The following is a 19,883-nucleotide window of genomic DNA, read 5'->3' as shown; positions in this document are numbered from 1 at the left end:
TATCAGATTTGCCAAATGGAGGGTGAGGGAGAGCTTTGTACGCGTCTCTCTTTGTGGAGCAAAGTTGGTTTTCTTTTCCCTCTGGTTACACATTTAACATGCAGGTAGAGATTAGGTAGAATGGATTTGAGTTTCCCTGTATTAAATTCCCTGGCCACTATTCACAGTGGAGAGGCATGTTTTCACTGGAATATGGATATCCACATTGCTTGATTGTGAATAACACTAAATATGGTGGTAAACAGTCCACAATCCGTCTATTAGTGTATCAGAAGGTGTCCGAGGTGGGACGGACGGGTGAGGCTTACCGTGCCAATGACTTTCGGGAATGGCGGCTCCATGTTCTCACTGACATGCATGCGGGGGGCGAACAGGGCTCTCTTTGATCTGTAGGGCTGGATCTGTCCAAGGCCAAGGATCTCCTTTGAACACACAGAGGGAGGGGTGGCATTAAAACAACATATTGTATAGTTTATACATTACCTATGTGGTCCTGTGTGGCTCAGTTGGTAGACCATGAAGCTAGCAATGCCTGGATCATAGGTTCAATTCCTGATGAGGCCACCCATTTGTAAATGTAGGAACTTGGGTAAAAGCGCCTGATAAATGGCATATATACAGTCAGTTCCAAAAGTACTGGGACAGTCCTAAAGTTTTGACTCCATACTCCAGCAATGAAATGACACAATGACTATGAGTTTAACGTGCAGACTCTCGGCTTTAATTTGACGGTATCTCCATGCATATTGGGTGAACCGTTTAGAAATTACAGAGCTTTTTGTACAGTCACCCCATTTTAATTCACTTATACCGTACATATACTGTACCACTCAAAAGTTTGGACACCTACTCATTCCAGGGTTTTTCTACATTGTAGACTAGTAGCGAAGACATAAAAACTATGAAATAACACATATGAAATCATATAGTAACCAAAAAGTATTAAACAAATCAAAATATATTTATATTTGAGATTCTTCAAAGTAGTCAGCCTTTGCCTTGATGACAGCTTTGTACACTCTTGGCATTCTCACAACCAGTTTCATGAGGCAGTAACCTGGAATTAATTTAAATTAACAGGTGTGCCTTGTTAAAAGTTAATTTGTGGAATTTCATTCCTTCAGTATCCGGAAAGTTGGATGACTGAGGTGCCCAAAGTAAACTGCCTGTTCCTCAGGCGCAAAAGCTAGGATATGCATATGCATGGTAGTATTTGATAGAAAACACTGTAAAGTTTCTAAAACTGTTAAAATAATGTCTGTGAATATAACATAACTGATTTGGCAGGCGAAACCCCGAGGACAATCCATTCAGGAAAATTATTTTTTAAGGTCATTCAACATTCGGGGCGGCAGCGTAGCCTAGTGGTTAGAGCGTTGGACTAGTAACCGGAAGGTTGCAAGTTCAAATCCCCGAGCTGACAAGGTACAAATCTGTCGTTCTGCCCCTGAACAGGCAGTTAACCCACTGTTCCTAGGCCGTCATTGAATATAAGAATTTGTTCTTAACTGACTTGCCTAGTTAAATAAAGGTAAAAAAAAAAAAAAAAAAAAAAATCCAATGATTTTCTATGGGAAAGCCGAATTATTAGGACCCAGATTGAATTCCTATGGCTTCCACTAGATGTCAACAGTCTTTAGAAATTGTTCAATGTTTATCTCTTTAGAAATTGTTCAATGTTTATCTTTTTTTAAATGAAGAAGTAGTTGTATTCTTTCTAAATGTCACTCAGGAGGACTGTAGTATTTTGGTGCGCATGAATGACAATAACGAGGAGAGCGTATTTCTCCGGTATAAATTTGATTGATTATTTACATATTAGGGTACCTGAGGTTGGATTAGAAACGTTGTTTGAATTGTTTGGACCAAGTTTACAGGTTACTTTTTAGATTCCTTTGTAGGCATGTTGGGCGAGTTGGAACAGGTGTATTTCTGAATCAAATGCGCCAAATAAACTGACCTTTTTGGGATATAAAGAAGAACTTTATCAAACAAAACGACCATTCATTGTGTAACTGGGACATTTGGGATTGCAAAAAGATGAAGATCTTCAAAGGTAAGTGATATATTTTGTCGCTATTTCTGACTTTCGTGATGTATCTGCTTGGTTGGAAAATGATTGTGATGCGCTCTGGTGAGGGCGCGCACTTGGTTATTTATCTATGGTATTGAATATACTATTTTCCGTCTTAAATGTTATTGTTTATTTACATAATAGGATACCTGAGGATTGATTAGGAACGTTGTTTGACATGTTTGGACCAAGTTTAATGGTAACGTTTGGGATTAATTTTGCATGCATTTTGAACGAGGGGAAACCGGTGGATTATTGAATGAAGCGTGCCAAATAAACTTGCTTTTTGGGGATATAAAGAAAGACTTTATCAAACAAAAGGACAATTTGTTATGTACCAGGGACCCCTGTGATTGCAACCAGATGAAGATCTTGAAAGGTAAGGGATTTATTTTATCGCTATTTCTGACTTTCGCGATGCATCTGCTTGGTTGGAAAATGTTTTTAATGCTTTTGTATGCGGGGCGCTGTCAGATAATTGCATAGTGTGCTTTCGCCGTAAAGACTTTTTGAAATCTGACAACGCAGCTGGATTAAAAAGAAGTTTATATTTTAAATGATGTATGAAACTTGTATTTTCATGAAAGTTTAATATTACGATTTCTGTAATTTGAATTTGGCGCTCTGCAATTTCACCGGATCTTGTCGAGGTGGGTCGCTTGAGACACGCCTAGCCCAAAGAGGTTTGAGCCAATAAATTGTATTGTGACAAGGTAGGGGTGGTAAACTGAATATATTTGGTAAAATACCAAGTCCATATTATGGCAAGAACAGCTTAAATAAGCAGAGATATGAAAGTCCATCATTAATTTAAGACATTCCAAGAACTTTTAAAATTTCTTGAGGTGCAGTTGCAAATACCATCAAACGCTATGATGAAAATGGCTCTCATGAGAACCGCTACAGGAAAGGAAGACCCAGAGGTAGTTCTGCTGCAGAGGATGAGTTCATTGAAGTTAACTGAACCTCAGAAATTGCAGCCCAAATAAATGCTTCACAGAGTTCAAGAAACAGACACATCTCATCATCAACTGTTCAGAGGAGAATGCGTTAATCAGGCCTTCATGGTCGAATTGCTGAAAAGAAAACACTACTAAAGGACACCAGTAAGAAGAAGAAACTTGGACCAAGAAACATGAGCAATGGACATTATAACCGTGGAAATCTGTCCTTTGGTCTGATCAGCCCAAATGTGAGATTTTTGGTTCCAAAAAAACAAAAAGGAAAAGCAGCCAGCAAGTTCTCAGGATATGTGGGAACTCCTTCAAGACTGTTGAAAAAGCTTTCCAGGTGATGTTGGATTAGAGAATGCCAAGATTGTGCAAAGCTGTCAATCTAAAAAATACAGTTGAAATCGATGGTTTACATACACTTAGGTTGGAGTCATTAAAACTCGTTTTTCAACCACTCCACACATTTCTTGTTAACAAACTATAGTTTTGGCAAGTCGGTTAGGACATCTACTTTGTGAATGACAACAGTGATTTTTCCAACAATTGTTTACAGACCGATTATTTCACTTATAATTCACAATCACAATTCCAGTGGGTCAGAAGTTTACATACACTAAGTTGACTGTAGCTTTAAACAGCTTGGACAATTCCAGAAAATTATGTCATGGCTTTAGAAGCTTCTGATAGGCTAATTGACATCATTTGAGTAAATTGGAGGTGTACCTGTGGATGTACACTGCTCAAAAAAATAAAGGGAACACTAAAATAACATCCTAGATCTTAATGAATTAAATATTCTTATTAAATACTTTTTTCTTTACATAGTTGAATGTGCTGACAACAAAATCACACAAAAATGATCAATGGAAATCAAATTTATCAACACATGGAGGTCTGGATTTGGAGTCACACTCAAAATTAAAGTTGAAAACCACACTACAGCCTGATCCAACTTTGATGTAATGTCCTTAAAACAAGTCAAAATGAGGCTCAGTAGTGTGTTTGGCCTCCACGTGCCTGTATGACCTCCCTACAACGCCTGGGCATGCTCCTGATGAGGTGGCGGGTGGTCTCATTTACATTACATTACATTTAAGTCATTTAGCAGACGCTCTTATCCAGAGTGACTTACAAATTGGTGCATTCACCTCCTGAGGGATCTCCTCCCAGACCTGGACTAAAGCATCCGCCAACTCCTGGACAGTCTGTGGTGCAACGTGGTGTTGGTGGATGGAGCGAGACATGATGTCCCAGATGTGCTCAATTGGATTCAGGTCTGGGGAAAGGGCGGGCCAGTCCATAGCATCAATGCCTTCCTCTTGCAGGAACTGCTGACACACTCCAGCCACATGAGGTCTAGCATTATCTTGCATTAGGAAGAACTCAGGGCCAACCGCATCAGCATATGGTCTCACAAGGGGTCTGAGGATCTCATCTCGGTACCTAATGGCAGTCAGGCTACCTCTGGCGAGCACATGGAGGGCTGTGCGGCCCCCCAAAGAAATGCCACCCCACACCATGACTGACACACCGTCAAATCGGTCATGCTGGAGGATGTTGCAGGCAGCAGAACGTTCTCCACGGCGTCTCCAGACTCTGTCACGTCTGTCACATGTGCTCAGTGTGAACCTGCTTTCATCTGTGAAGAGCACAGGGCGCCAGTGGCGAATTTGCCAATCTTGGTGTTCTCTGGCAAATGCAAAACGTCCTGCACGGTGTTGGGCTGTAAGCACAACCCCCACCTGTGGACGTTGGGCCCTCATATCACCCTCATGGAGTCTGTTTCTGACCGTTTGAGCAGACACATGCACATTTGTGGCCTGCTGGAGGTCATTTTGCAGGGCTCTGGCAGTGCACCTCCTTGCACTAAGGCGGAGGTAGCGGTCCTGCTGCTGGGTTGTTGCCCTCCTACGGCCTCCTCCACGTCTCCTGATGTACTGGCCTGTCTCCTGGTAGCGCCTGCATGCTCTGGACACTACGCTGACAGACACAGCAAACCTTCTTGCCACAGCTCGCATTGATGTGCCATCCTGGATGAGCTGCACTACCTGAGCCACTTGTGTGGGTTGTAGAGTCCGTCTCATGCTACCACTAGAGTGAAAGCACCGCCAGCATTCAAAAGTGACCAAAACATCAGCCAGGAAGCATAGGAACTGAGAAGTGGTCTGTGGTCACCACCTGCAGAACCACTCCTTTATTTGGGGTGTCTTGCTAATTGCCTATAATGTCCACCTGTTGTCTATTCCATTTGCACAACAGCATGTGAAATTTATTGTCAATCTGTGTTGCTTCCTAAGTGGACAGTTTGATTTCACAGAAGTGTGATTGACTTGGAGTTACATTGTGTTGTTTAAGTGTTCTCTTTATTTTTTTGAGCAGTGTATTTCAAGGACGTCCTTCAAACTCAGTGCCTCTTTGCTTGACATCATGGGAAAATCAGCCAAGACCTCAGAAAAAAATTGTAGACCTCCACAAGTCTGGTTCATCCTTGGGAGCAATTTCCAAATGCCTGAAGATACCACGTTCATCTGTACAAACAATAGTACGCAAGTACAAACACCATGGGACCATGCAGCCGTCATACCGCTCAGGAAGGAGACGCATTCTGTCTCCTAGAGATGAATGTACTTTGGTGCGAAAAATGCAAATCAATCCCTGAACAACAGCAAAGTACCTTGTGAAGATGCTGCAGGAAACGGGTACAAAAGCATCTATATCCTCGGTAAAATGAGTCCTATATCGACATAACCTGAAAGGCCGCTCAGCAAGAAGAAGAAGCAACTGCTCCAAACTATTGTTTGCAACTGCACATGAGGACAAAGATAGTACTTGTTGGAGAAATGTCCTCTGGTCTGATGAAACAAAAATAGAACTGTTTGGCCATAATGACCTTTGTTATGTTTCAAGGAAAAAGGGGGACGTTTGCAAGCCGAAGAACACCATCCCAAACGTGAAGCATGAGGGTGGCAGCATCATGTTGTTGGGGTGCTTTTCTGCAGGAGGGACTGGTGCACCTCACAAAATAGAATCATGAGGAATGGAAAAGTATGTGGATATATTGAAGGAACATCTCAAGACATCAGTCAGGAAGTTAACCTCTTGAGAATATAGGGGGTGCTGTTTCGACTTAGTGAAAATTGGTCTCCAAATTAAACTGCCTAGTACTCAATTCTTGCTCGTACAATATGCATATTATTATTACTATTGGATAGGAAACACTCTCTAGTTTCTAAAACCGTTGGAATTATGTCTCTGAGTGAAACAGAACTCATTCTACAGCACTTTTCCTGCCAGGGAGTGAGATTTCAGAAATCTTGGCCTCTGCTCCCAGGTCAGTTTATAAGTCCCTGTGAATGCTGTGGGGCTACAAACACTGCCTACGCCTTCCTCTATATGTCAGTAAGTGGTGACAATTTGAATGGGGTCGATTGCGCAATCTGGGACTTTATATAAGATCAAGATACGGAAGTACCTTTCTTTTCAGCCGTGCGCTCGACGCAGAGTGGACGTCGGACTGGCCTCCTTCCAAGCTTTGGTTTAGCCACTTCTATATCCCCGGTCATATTTTTATTCGTTATAGGTGTTAAAACCTGATGAGGACAGGGGGTGCTGTTTTCACTTTTGGGGAAAAACGTCTCCAATTTAAACGGCCTCGTACTCAATTCTTGCTCGTACAATATGCATATTATTAATTTTATTGGATAGAAAACACTCTCTAGTTTCTAAAACCGTTGGAATTTTGTCTGTGGGTAAAACAGAACTCATTTGGCAGCACACATTGTGACCAGGAAGTGGAAAGTCTGAAATCTATGTTCTGTTCAAGTGACTGCCTATAAATGGGCATTATAGGTATGGCTATACGTACACGTCATACACCTTCACCCGGATGTCAAGAGGAAGTGAGAGGAAAAAGGAGTTGGTTATCTCTGTCTGACGTTGAATAAGCCCTCTTGGAACAACGTGTCCCCAATTTTCAGTTTTCTGCAAGGCGCGTGTCGGGACCTCTTATTGCCTACTGGAAACCAGTCGTTATGGGTGAATATGATCTCCGGCTTTGATTTTATTTGATACATGTTAAAATATCATCCTAAAGTATGTTTTTTCAATATAGTTTCATTAGATTATTGAAATTTATTCGGGACGTTAGTTGTGTTGCGTTGTTTGACTTTGTTGAGGTTGGAGAGCTTAGCGCCGCATGGCCAGTGTGCTTGCTAATTCAAGAGGGAAAAAGCACGTTCTAAATCCAAACAAAGACGGTTCTGGACAAAGGACCAAAGGTACAACATTCTGATAGAAGATCAGCAAAAGTAGGAACCATTTTGTGATGCTATTTCATATATCTGTCAAACTGTGTACTAGTAGCTTTGCGCTCAGGTTTTGGTTATTCCCTTACCATAACTAAGTCTTATGTCGTAATGAAGATTTTTTTAGAATTCTAACACTGCGATTGCATTAACCTCTCTGGGATATAGGGGGTGCTGTTTCGACTTAGGGAAAATTGGTCTCCAAATTAAACTGCCTAGTACTCAATTCTTGCTCGTACAATATGCATATTATTGTTATTATTGGATAGAAAACACTCTCTAGTTTCTATAACCGTTGGAATTATGTCTCTGAGTGAAACAGAACTCATTCTACAGCACTTTCCTGCCAGGGAGTGAGATTTCAGAAATCTTGGCCCCTGCTCCCAGGTCAGTTCATAAGTCCCTGTGAATGCTATGATGCTACAAACACTGCCTACGCCTTCCTCTAGATGTCAGTAAGCGGGGAGATTTTGAATGGAGTGGATTGCGCAATCCGGGCTCTATAAATAGACCCTGGAGCAGAAAGAACGTCCTTTTCAACAGTGCGCTCGACGCAGAGTGGTCGTCGGACTGGCCTCCTTCCAAGCTTTGGTTTAGCCACTTATATATCGCCGGTCATGTTTTTATTCGTTATAGGTGTTAAAGACATCATAAGGTAGTTAATTTAAACCGTTTTATAGCAATTTATATCCGTTTAGTGCGATTTTGAGGCATTTCTTAGTGATGCACTTTGAAGCGCTGGGCACGTTTCCAGTACCGGTCGAACGTTAGTGGCCATTTCGACAGGACAAGAGGACATCTTTCGACCAAAAGACGATTAGACCGGAGAAAGGATTCATTGCCCAAGATTCTGATGGAAGAACAGGTCATAGTAAGAACTATTTATGATGATAAATCGTGTTTCTGTTGAAAAATGTTAAACGCTTATGCCGCCATTTTGTTTGGTGTAGCTTCGTTTGGCGCAACCTGTATTGAAAAGTAAGGATAATTAAAAAAATGTAATTCAGCGATTGCATTAAAAACTAATTTGTCTTTCGATTGCTGTCCACCCTATATTTTTTAGTAAAGTTTATGATTAGTTATTCATTACGCGAGATCACTGTCCAAAATGGCGCCCGACATTTTCAGCCCAGGTTGGCTACTATTCTCATTGTATAACCACGTTTTTTTGTGGCTAAATATGCACATTTTCGAACAAACTCTATATGTATGCTGTAATATGATGTTACAGGAGTGTCATGGAAGAATTCTGAGAAGGTTAGTGAAAAAATTAATATATTTTGGCGATGATAACGATATCGCTCTCTTTGGCTAGAATCAATGCTGGGGTAATGTTTGCACATGTGCTATGCTAATATAACGATTTATTGTGTTTTCGCTGTAAAACACTTAGAACATCTGAAATATTGTCTGAATTCACAAGATCTGTGTCTTTCCATTGCTGTGCGCTGTATATTTTTAAGAAATGTTTTATGATTAGTAATTAGGTAATACACGTTGCTCTCTGTATTTATTCTAGTCGAGTTGTGATGGTGGGTGCAAATGTAAACTATGATTTCTACCTGAAATATGCACATTTTTCTAACAAAATCTATCCTATACAATAAATATGTTATCAGACTGTCATCCGATGAGGTTTTTTCTTGGTTAGTGGCTATCAATATCTTTATTTGGCCGAATTGGTGATAGCTACTGGTGGAGAGAAAAAATGGTGGACAAAGAAAAATGGTGTCTTTTGCTAACGTGGTTAGCTAATAGATTTACATATTTTGTCTTCCCTGTAAAACATATTAAAAATCTGAAATGGTGGCTTTTTTCACAAGATCTGTATCTTTCATTTGGTGTCTTGGACTTGTGATTTTATGATATTTAGATTTTCCTTTTCATTGTGACGCGATGCTAATCAGTAAGGGGGGGGGGGTTGGGGGTGCTTGTCAGTTGGGACGCTAGCGTCCCAACTATCCCAGAGAAGTTAAGAACTAATGGATCTATCGTTTCCTATACAACATGTATTTTTTTGTAATGTTTATGAATAGCTATTTGGTCAGAATAGGTGAGAGTCTCATAGAAATATCCGCACATTCTGGGGAAAAGATGCTACGTTAGCACGTTATGCTACGTTATGCTACGTTGTATATCCACGGATTTCAGCTCTAAATATGCACATTTTCGAACAGAACATAAGTGTATGTATAACCTGATGTTATAGGACTGTCATCTGAGGAAGGTTTATGAAGGTTAGTGAAATTTAATATCTTTTGCTGGTTTATTCGCTAATGCTAACGTGCCTATTGCTATCGCTAACGTGCCTTGATGAATGAATGCGGTCGTGTGGTAGGCTATTGTAGTAAGCTAATATAATGCTATATTATGTTTTCGCTGTAAAACACTTAGACAATCTGTCACGTTCCTGACCTGTTTTCTGTTAGTATTTGTATGTGTTAGTTGGTCAGGACGTGAGTTTGGGTGGGCAGTCTATGTTTTCTGTTTCTATGTTGGTTTAAAGGGTGACCTGATATGGCTCTCAATTAGAGGCAGGTGGTTTTCATTTCCTCTGATTGAGAGTCATATTAAGGTAGGTGTTTTCACACTGTTTGTTGTGGGTGGTTGTCTCCTGTGTCAGTGTTTGTCGCGCCACACGGGACTGTCTCGGTTTGTTTGTATGTTCGTTCTTTTATGTAGTCAGTTTTCCTGTTCATGCGTTCTTCGTGTTTCATGTAAGTTCGTCGTCCAGGTCTGTCTACGTCGTTTTTTGTTTTGTAGTTTGTTAAAGTGTTGTCGTGTTTTTCCGTTTTGTAAATAAATATTATGTCGAATTCAAACGCTGCATTTTGGTCGAATCACTACTCCTCCTTTTCAGATGAAGAGGAGGAGGAACGCCGTTACACAATCGGAAATATTGTCTGGATTTACAAGATCTGTGTCTTTCAATTACTGTACGCTGTGTATTTTTAAGAAATGTTTTATGATGAGTAATTAGGTAATACATGTTGGTCTCTATAATTGCTCTGGCTGCTTCGATGCTATTTTTGACGGTAGCTCTGATGGTAGCTGCAATGTGAAACTGATTTATACCTCAAATATGCAAATTCTTCGAACAACACATAGATTTATTGTGTAACATGTTATAAGACTGTCATCTGATTAAGTTGTTTCTTGGTTAGTTTGGTTGGTTCTTGGTTAGTTAGGTTGGCGTTGTGCATGCTACCTGTGCTGTGAAAAATGTCTGTCCTTCTTTGTATTTGGTGGTGAGCTAACATAAATATACGTGCTGTTTTCGCTGTAAAACATTAAAAAAATCGGACATGTTGACTGGATTCACAAGATGTGTATCTTTCATTTGCTGTATTGGACTTGTTAACCTGTTGAGGCTGGGGGCGCTGTTGTCACTATTTATGCTAATCGTGTAATTTTTGAAACGGCTTCCCACAAAATTCTTGATCGTACAATATGCATATTATTATTATTATTGGATAGACAACAGTCTATAGTTTCTATAGGAGTTGAAATTTTGTCTCTAAGTGGAACAGAACCCATTCTACAGCAATTTCCCTGACATGGAGTCAGATTTCAGAAATGTTGGCCCCTGATCTGGAGTCAGTTAAAAGGCCACAGTTATTGCTATGAGTATACGGACACTGCTTACGTCTTCCCCTGGATGCCTTTACGTGATGACGATTTGAATGGGGTCGATTGCGCGTTCACAGGCACTATAAATTAAAAAACCCTGTAGCTAGTAAGTCTTTTGGAGCTGCGTTATGCGCGTGGAGGACACCGACCCGCACCTGTTCCAAGCATTAGTGTTGGGAGTAATCTTTCTCCGGTCATGTTAAGACTCGTTATAGGAGTTAAAAACATCATAAGGTAGTTAAGCGTTTTATAGCAATTTATATCCGTTTAGTGCGATTTTGGGACATTTATTTCTGAAACGCTGTGAATCGCTGGGCACGCTTCCAGTTCATGCTGAACGCAGTTGGCATTTCCACATGGCAAGAGGACAGCTTTCCACCAAAAGACGATTAGACCCAAGAAAGGATCCTTTGCCCAAGATACTGATGGAAGAACAGCTCAAAGTAGGACATTTTTATTATGATAAATCGTGTTTCAGTCGAAAAATGTTAGTGGCTTAGGACGCCATGTTTTTTGACGTAGCTTCGCTTGGCGCAAACTGTATTGAAAAGTAAGGATAATTTAAAAAATGTAATTCCGCGATTGTATTAAGAATTAAATTGTCTATCAATCCCTGTCCACCCTATATTTTTTAGTCACGTTTATGAGTATTTATGTATAAGAGTAGATCACTGTCTAATATGGCGCACGGACATTTTCTCACCAGCTGGGCTACATTTCACATTGTCTAACCATGATTTTGGTGGCTAAATATGCACATTTTCGAACAAACTGTATATGTATGTTGTAATGTGATGATACAGGGGTGTCATCTGAAGAATTCTGAGAAGGTTAGTGAAAAAAATAATATATTTTGGCGATGTTGACGTTATCGCTCACTTTGGCTAGAATCAATGCTGGGCTGCTATGTGCTATGTGCTATGCTAATATAACGATTTATTGTGTTTTCGCTGTAAGACACTTAGAAAATCTGAAATATTGTCTGTATTCACAGGATCTGTGTCTTTCGATTAGTTGTATGCTGTGTATTTTTACGAAATGTTTGATGATTAGTAAGTAGGTAAACACGTTGCTCTATGTAGTTATTCTAGTCCATTTGTAACGGTGGGTGCAATTGTAACCTCGCCATCTACCTGAAATATGCACATTTTCTAACAAAACCTATCCCATACCATAAATATGTTATCAGACTGTCATCTGATGAGTTTTTTTCTTGGTTAGGGGCTATAAATATCTTAGTTTAGCCGAATTGGTGATAGCTACTGGTGTTGGTGGACAAATAAAAGATGGTGGATTATGCTAATGTGTTTTTAGGTAATAGATTTACATCTTTACATATTGTGTCTTCCCTGTAAAACATTTTAAAAATCGGACATGTTGGCTGGATTCACAAGATCTGTGTCTTTCATTAGCTGTATTGGACTTTAATGTGTGAAAGTTAAATATTTAAAAAAAATATATTTTTTGAATTTCGCGGCTCTGCCTTTTCAGTGGGGGTGGGGCGGGAGTGCCGCTAGCGGCACCCTCAGCCTAGACAGGTTAATGTGTGAAAGTTAAATATTTCTAAAAAATATTTTTTGAATTTCGCGCTCTGCCTTTTCAGTGGAATGTGGGAGGAGTTCCGCTAGCGGAATCCCGGAGTCAGACAGGTTAAAGACATCATAAGGTAGTTAATTTAAACCGTTTTATAGCAATTTATATCCGTTTATTGCGATTTTCTGGCATTTCTTTGTGACGCACTTCCAAGAGTTGGACACTTTTCCAGTACATGCCGAACGTTAGTGGCCATTTCGACAGGACAAGAGGACATCTTTCGACCAAAAGACGATTAGACCGGAGAAAGGATACATTGCCCAAGATTCTGATGGAAGTTCAGCTAATAGTAAGAACTATTTATGATGATAAATCGTTGTTCTGTTGAAAAATGTTAAACGCATATTCCGCCACTTTCTTTGGGGTAGCTTCGCTTTGGCGCACCCTGTATTGCACAGTAAGGATAATTTAAAAAATGTAATTCAGTGATTGCATTAAGAACTAATTTGTCTTTCAATTGCTGTCCACCTTGTATTTTTTTGTCAAGTTTATGATTAGTTATTCATTAGACTAGATCACTCTCCAAGATGGCGCCCGACATTTTCTGGCCAGTTTGGCTACTATTCTCATTGTATAACCACGATTTTTGTGGCTAAATATGCACATTTTCAAACAAACTCTATATGTATGTTGTAATATGATGTTACAGGAGTGTCATCGGAAGAATTCTGAGAAGGTTAGTGAAAAAATTTATATATTTTGGTGGTGATAATGCTATCGCTCTTTTTGCCTTGAATCAATGCTGGGGTAATGTTTGCACATGTGCTATGCTAATATAACGATGTATTGTGTTTTCGCTGTAAGACACTTAGAAAATCTGAAATATTGTCTGGATCACAGGATCTGTGTCTTTCAATTACTGTACGCTGTATATTTTTAAGAAATGTTTTATGATTAGTAATTAGGTAATACACGTTGCTCTCTGTATTTATTCTAGTCGAGTTGTGATGGTGGGTGCAATTGTAAACTATGATTTATACCTGAAATATGCACATTTTTCTAACAAAACCTATGCTATACAATAAATATGTTATCAGACTGTCATCTGATGAGGTTTTTTCTTGGTTAGTGGCTATCAATATCTTTATTTGGTCGAATTGGTGATAGCTACTGGTGGAGAGAAAAAATGGTGGACAAGAAAAATGGTGTCTTTTGCTAACGTGGTTAGCTAATAGATTTACATATTGTGTCTTCCCTGTAAAACATTTTAAAAATCAGAAATGATTGCTGGATTCACAAGAAGTGTATCTTTCATCTGGTGTTTTCGACTTGTGATTTAATGATATTTTGATGCTAGTATTTACTTGTGACGCTATGCTAGCTATGCTAGTCAGCTTTTTTACTGGTGGGGGTGGTGGGGGGTGCTCCCGGACCCGGGTTTCTGAGGCAGTAGAAGTTTTAAAGCTTGGTCGCAAATGGGTTCTCCAAATGGACAATGACCCCAAGCATACTTCCAAAGTTGTTGCATAATGGCAACAAAGTCAAGGTATTGGAGTGGCCATCACAAAGCCCTGACCTCAATCCCATAGAACATTTGTTGCCAGAACTGATAAAGCGTATCAGGCGTAAGGAGGCCTACAAACCTGACTCAGTTACCCTAGTTCTGTCAGGAGGAATGGGCCAAAATTCACCCAACTTATTGTGGGAAGCTTGTGGAAGGCTACCCAAAATATTTGACCCAAGTTAAAGAATTGAAAGGCAATGCTACCAAATACTAATTGAGTGTATGTACACTTCTGATCCACTGGGAATGTGATGAAAGAAATAAATGCTGAAATAAAAAAATCATTCTGACATTTCACACTTAAAATAAAGTAGTGATCCTAACTGACCTAAGACAGGCAATTTGTACTATGATTAAATGTCAGGAATTGTGAAAAACTATGTTTAAATGTATTTGTCTAAGGTGTATGCAAACTTCCGACTTCAACTGTATATTTTGATCTGTTTAACACTTTTTTGGTTGTACATGATTCTATATGTGTTATTTCATAATTTTGAGGTCTTCACTATTACTCAAAAATTTTGAAAATTGTGAAAATAAAGAAAAACTCTTGAATGAGTAGGTGTGTTCAAACTTTTTTTCTGCCCTCTTAGTGCTGCCCCGGTCAACTGTAAGGGCTGTTATTGTGAAGTGGAAATGTCTTAGGAGCAACAACGGCTCAGCCGCGAAGTATTCAGACCCTTTACTCAGTATTTTGTTGAATCATCTTTGGCAGCAATTATAGCCTTCAGTCTTCTTGGGTATGATGCTACAATGACGCTTGAAACACCTGTATTTGGGGAGTTTTTTCTCATTCTTCTGTTGTCCTGTTGGAAGGTGAACTGACGCAATCCTGTCTCGGAGCTTTACGGACAAGTCCTTCAACCTCATGGCTTTGATTTTGCTCTGGCATGCACTGTCAACTGTGTAACCTTATATAGACAGCTGTGTACCTTTCCAAATCATGTCCAATCAAGTTGCAGAAACAGCTCAAGGATGATTTAATGGAAATAGCATGCACCAGAGCTCAATTTCAATTTCAAGTCTTATAGAAAAGGGTCTGAATACTTATGTAAATAAGGTATTTCTGTTGTGTTGTTTTTATAAATTTGCCAACATTTCGAAAAACTTGTTTTCGCTTTGTCATAATGGCGTATTGTGTGTAGATTGATGAGGGAAAAATTATTTAATACATTTTAGAATAAGGCTTTAACATAACAAAATGTGGATAAAGTCAAGGGGTCTGAATACTTTCCGAATGCACTGTACATGTAGGCCCTTCATATAAAGTTTATGCGCAGCACTTCATTTTAAGCATCAATTTATCTAATCAGTTATTGTTTTCATGCTCAAACCGTGAGCAACACTTGTCAAGCTCAGACATTTCTCTGAAAACACAGGGATGTCAAATCGCACAGGACTAGTATTATCAGAGGACCTTGGAGTTAGTCGAAAACCAGTAGTTTTTTTTGACTGGAATTATTACTCTCCTGCTATGTAAAAATGGCAGATTCGGTCGGGACTTAAATTACGGATGTGGTTATTTGTGCTCGTGTACATAATTACATAATCCTATCTCCCCCAGTAAAACTAATCCTGTCCAAATAGGGCTATAGGCTACTGACGGTGATGGCCGATGCGCTCGTCGTGGCAATAGCCTATCTCAAGATGAGCTACTTTGAAAAACAGTGCCGCTGTTAACTACAAATTGGTTTTACAGACAGATTAGTCTTCTCTTTTCAGCAGTATGCATTTGCGTTCCAAACTATATGTTTTTCCTGCAATTGTATTTTGAAATCTGCAAAAGGCAAACCGACAGCTGCAACCAACCATAGAAATATAATCCATAGATGGCAGTTCTTATTCAAGTCACGACTGGCATCCATTGCTTGTGTACCCATGAGTTTAACAGTCAAATTGCCAGGGTAGAGGTTTTAAAAACTCTTGGATTGTATGTCTATCCACAATGCAAAAAATCTGTAGCCTATATTTGGCACTCATGCTGCCAAACTGCAGCCTTCCCAAATACAGGTACATTGTAACTGCCAAAATAAAGGAAACACTTGAATACACAAGGGATACCTGTATGTTATGGTGTGGGGTGCATTTCCTGGCATGGTTCAGGTCCACTTGTAGAATCTATGCCAAGGCGCATTGAAGCTGTTCTGCCAGCTCGTGGTGGTGCAATACAATTTTAATACACTTTATGTTGGTGTTTCCTTAATTTTGTCAGACACCTCGATGCGCTTGTGATAAAACTTAATCTTGAATTAAATCATTTTTTATAAACTATTGATCCTGTGGCTAAATTATGCTCTCTGGTGTATTTTGAACATTGAGAGCGGGCTACTGTGGTTGGATAAAAAATGTAATATACATTTTTTAAATTTGTATTGGTCTTTTTTTGCTCGGGGCCCAGCCCCTGACTCACACAAATGACCAGTCACATTCCTTTATTATGCAGTTTATTTTATTATTTGTATTGATCAGTTACCCAACCAAGGCAGGGCCCCCCAGTTACCTACGTGGGCTCCCTACCTCTCCTCCCCCAATGTGGTGATTAGCAGAGCGGCAGCAGCAGGCTGTCTACACTCATTGAGACCGGGCTCCTGAGTCTTCCTGTGGTTGGCGATTGCAGTGAGAAAATATAAAATATATACTACATACACTATATATACACAAAACTAGGTGGCATCCCTTCAAATTAGTGGATCCGACTATTTCAGCAACACTGACAGGTGCTGACAGGTGTATAAAATTGAGCACACAGCCATGCAATCTCCATAGACAAACATTAGCAATAGAATGGCCTTACTGAAGAGCTCAGAGACTTTCAACGTGGCACCGTCATAGGATGCCACCTTTATAACAAGTCTGTTCGTAAAATTTCTGCCCTCTTACAGCTGCCTCGGTCAACTGTAAGTGCTGTTATTTTGAAGTGGAAACGTATTTGAGCAACAACGGCTCAGCCGTGAAGTGGTAGGCCACACAAGCTCACAGAACGGGACAGCAGAGTGCTGAAGCACATAAAAATTGTCTGTCCTCGGTTGCAACACTTACTAACTAGTTCCAAACTGCCTCCAGAAGCAACGTCAGCACAAGAACTGTTCATCGGGAGCTCATTGAAATGGGTTTCCATGGCCAAGCATCCAGACACAAGCCTAAGATCAGCATGCACAATGCCAAGCGTCGGCTTGAGTGGTGTAAAGCTTGCTACCATTTGACACTGGAGCAGTGGGAACGCGATCTCTGGAGTGATGAATCACGCTTCACCATCTGGCAGTCCAAAGGACGAATCTGGATTTGGCGGATGCCAGGATAACGCTACGTGCCTGAATGCATAGTGCCAACTGTCAAGTTTGGTGGAGGTGGAATAATGGTCTGGGGCTGTTTTTCATGGTTCAGGCCAAGCCGCTTAGTTCCAGTGAAGGGAAATCTTGACGCTACAGCATACAATTACATTACACACGACTCTGTACTGACACCATTGTGGCAACAGTTTGGGGAAGGCCCTATCCTGTCTCAGCATGAAATGGTTTGTCGGGATCGGTGTGGAAGAACTTGACTGGCCTGCACAGAGCACTGACCTCAACCCCATTGCACACCTTTGGGATGACATGGAACGCTGACTGTGAGCCTGGCCTAATCACCCAACATTAGTGCCTGACCTCCTTAATGCTCTTGTGGCTGAATGGAAGCAAGTCCCTGCAGTATTGTTCCAACATCTAGTGGAAAGCCTTCCCAGAAGAGTAGAGGCTGTTATAGCAGCAAAGGGGGACCAACTCCATATTAATGCCCATGATTTTGGAATGAGATGTTCGACGAGCAGGTGTCCACACACTTTCGGTCATGTACTGTAGCATAACACAGGAAGTTTCTAGAGATCAAGTCCCACATCCAGTATGACAGCGAGACCCATGTACGATTAGGGAAGACAACCCTGCCTCCTGGTCGGAGCATTGCAAGTCTCCACTGAAACATCGGGTTTGCTGCTACACCCTGAGGCGACCCATATATTCCCCTGAACGATGTTACTCCAGGGACACTCCAGGGCAACCTATGAAGCTACTGAAATCCTCCAGAACTGTTTTGAGTCCACTGACTGGGCGACCCTGACGGACAGCGCCAACGACCTGGAAGAGGCAGCGGATACTGTCTCTGAGTACATCTGTTTCTGTGAGGATCTCGTTTTTCCCAAAAAGAAAGTCAACATCTTCCTTAAAAACATTTTTTTTTTATTAATCAGGTGGCAGTAAAGAGGAAAGGAAAAATAATCAGACGCGACTCAAAAGCAAAATCAAGGAGTGCAAGGCAGCATACAAAGACGAATTAGAAAACCTTTTCAAGGACAAGGACAGTAGAAAAGCCTGGCAAGGGCTACAAACCATCACAAACCAAAGACACATTGTATGACAGTCGGAAAAGACCTTGCTTTTCGAAATTATTTCCACAGTTTTCATTGTTGGTTTGACGTGTGATTTCATATCGCAGCAGAAAGTACACTTGGACCGTATAGAGAGCATATCAGATGTTGATATACAGATCTCTGTGAAGGACGTCAAGCAATTCTTTCAACGTGTCAACCCACAATAATCATATGGTCCAGACGGCATCAGCAGCAAGGCAGTTCAGGCATGCGCAGACCAGCTCCTATTACATTTACAGAAGTTGTTCCAGTTGTCACTGGACAGTGGGATAATTCCAGATGAATCGAAGATGTCACTGATTGTCCCAGTACCTAAAAACATCAGGCCAAAAGAAAAGAACGATTTATGCCCTGTAGCCTTGACATCTGTACCTATGAAATGTTTTGAAAAAACAATTCAAAAACAAATTGTCTCTGGTCTCTCATTCCAATTAGATCCAAACAAATTCGCCTTCCGTGCCTCTGGGGGTGTTGATTATGTGTTACTGGTCATGCTGAACAATATCTATAAACATTTAGAAAAGGCAAAGAGTCTAGAGAAAATTTTATTCATTAACTTCAGTTAATGAATACAACCCCACCTACTGGTTAATGAATACAACCCCACCTACTGGTAGATAAGCTGGTGAATTTGGGTGTCAACTGTCTACTGATCAAGTGGATTCATAGTTTCTTTGTGAAACAAGTGAAGTTTAACGCTGCCATTTCTACATCATGAATGGTTAATGCGGTAGCCCCTCAAGGATGTGTACTTTCACCCATACTCTACACACTGTACACACTATACACAAATGATTGTCAAGCCACTGACACAGCCCACAAATTCTTAAAACTGCAGATGACACCTGTCACGTTTGACGTATGAATCGGACCAAGGCGCAGCGTTGTATCCATACATTCTATATTTATTAAAATAATGAACACTGAACAAAACAACAAAATGAACCGTGAAGCTATACAAACGAGTGAGTGCTGACAGGCAACTACACATAGACAAGAACCCACGAACACAAAAGGGAAAATGGCTACCTAAATATGACGATAAACAGCTGACTGATTGGGAACCATATCAGGCCACCATAGACATACAAATACCTTGTACCAGCCCCCCCCCCCCCCCCCCCCCCCCCCCTTACGCTGATCCCTCTGCCTTTGTAGAACCGGATCGTGGATCATCGCCAAAGGCTCTGGACTGCGGATCATCGTCGGAGGCCCCGGACTGGGAACCGTCGCAGGAGACCCCGGGCTGGGGAACGTCACTGGAGACCCCGGGCTGGGAACCGTCGCTGGAGACCCCGGGCTGGGGACCGTTGCTGGAGACTCCGGGCTGGGGATCGTCGCTAGAGACCACAGAATGGGGACCGTCGCTGGAGACCCCGGACAGGGGCCCATCGCCGGAGTGCCCGGACTGGGGACAGTC

At 40.9% G+C, this 19,883-nt stretch overlaps 1 protein-coding gene across 1 annotated transcript in view; it reads right to left on the bottom strand.

Moving 5' to 3' along the window:
* Positions 1-245: 245 nt before the first annotated feature.
* LOC129867600 (cadherin-13-like) overlaps positions 246-19,883 on the bottom strand; it is a 276,247-nt gene continuing 256,609 nt past the window's right edge. Inside the window, exon 4 of the mRNA XM_055941106.1 lies at positions 246-422. Coding sequence (XP_055797081.1) covers positions 261-422 — 162 coding nt within the window. The 3' untranslated portion in view covers positions 246-260. The remainder of the gene's footprint in view (positions 423-19,883) is intronic.

Source organism: Salvelinus fontinalis, chromosome 12, assembly GCF_029448725.1.
Source record: "Salvelinus fontinalis isolate EN_2023a chromosome 12, ASM2944872v1, whole genome shotgun sequence".
In the NCBI taxonomy this organism is placed as follows: Eukaryota; Metazoa; Chordata; class Actinopteri; order Salmoniformes; family Salmonidae; genus Salvelinus; species Salvelinus fontinalis.
Note: the sequence above shows the minus strand (reverse complement) of the source record. Positions and strands in the feature narration are given on the sequence as shown.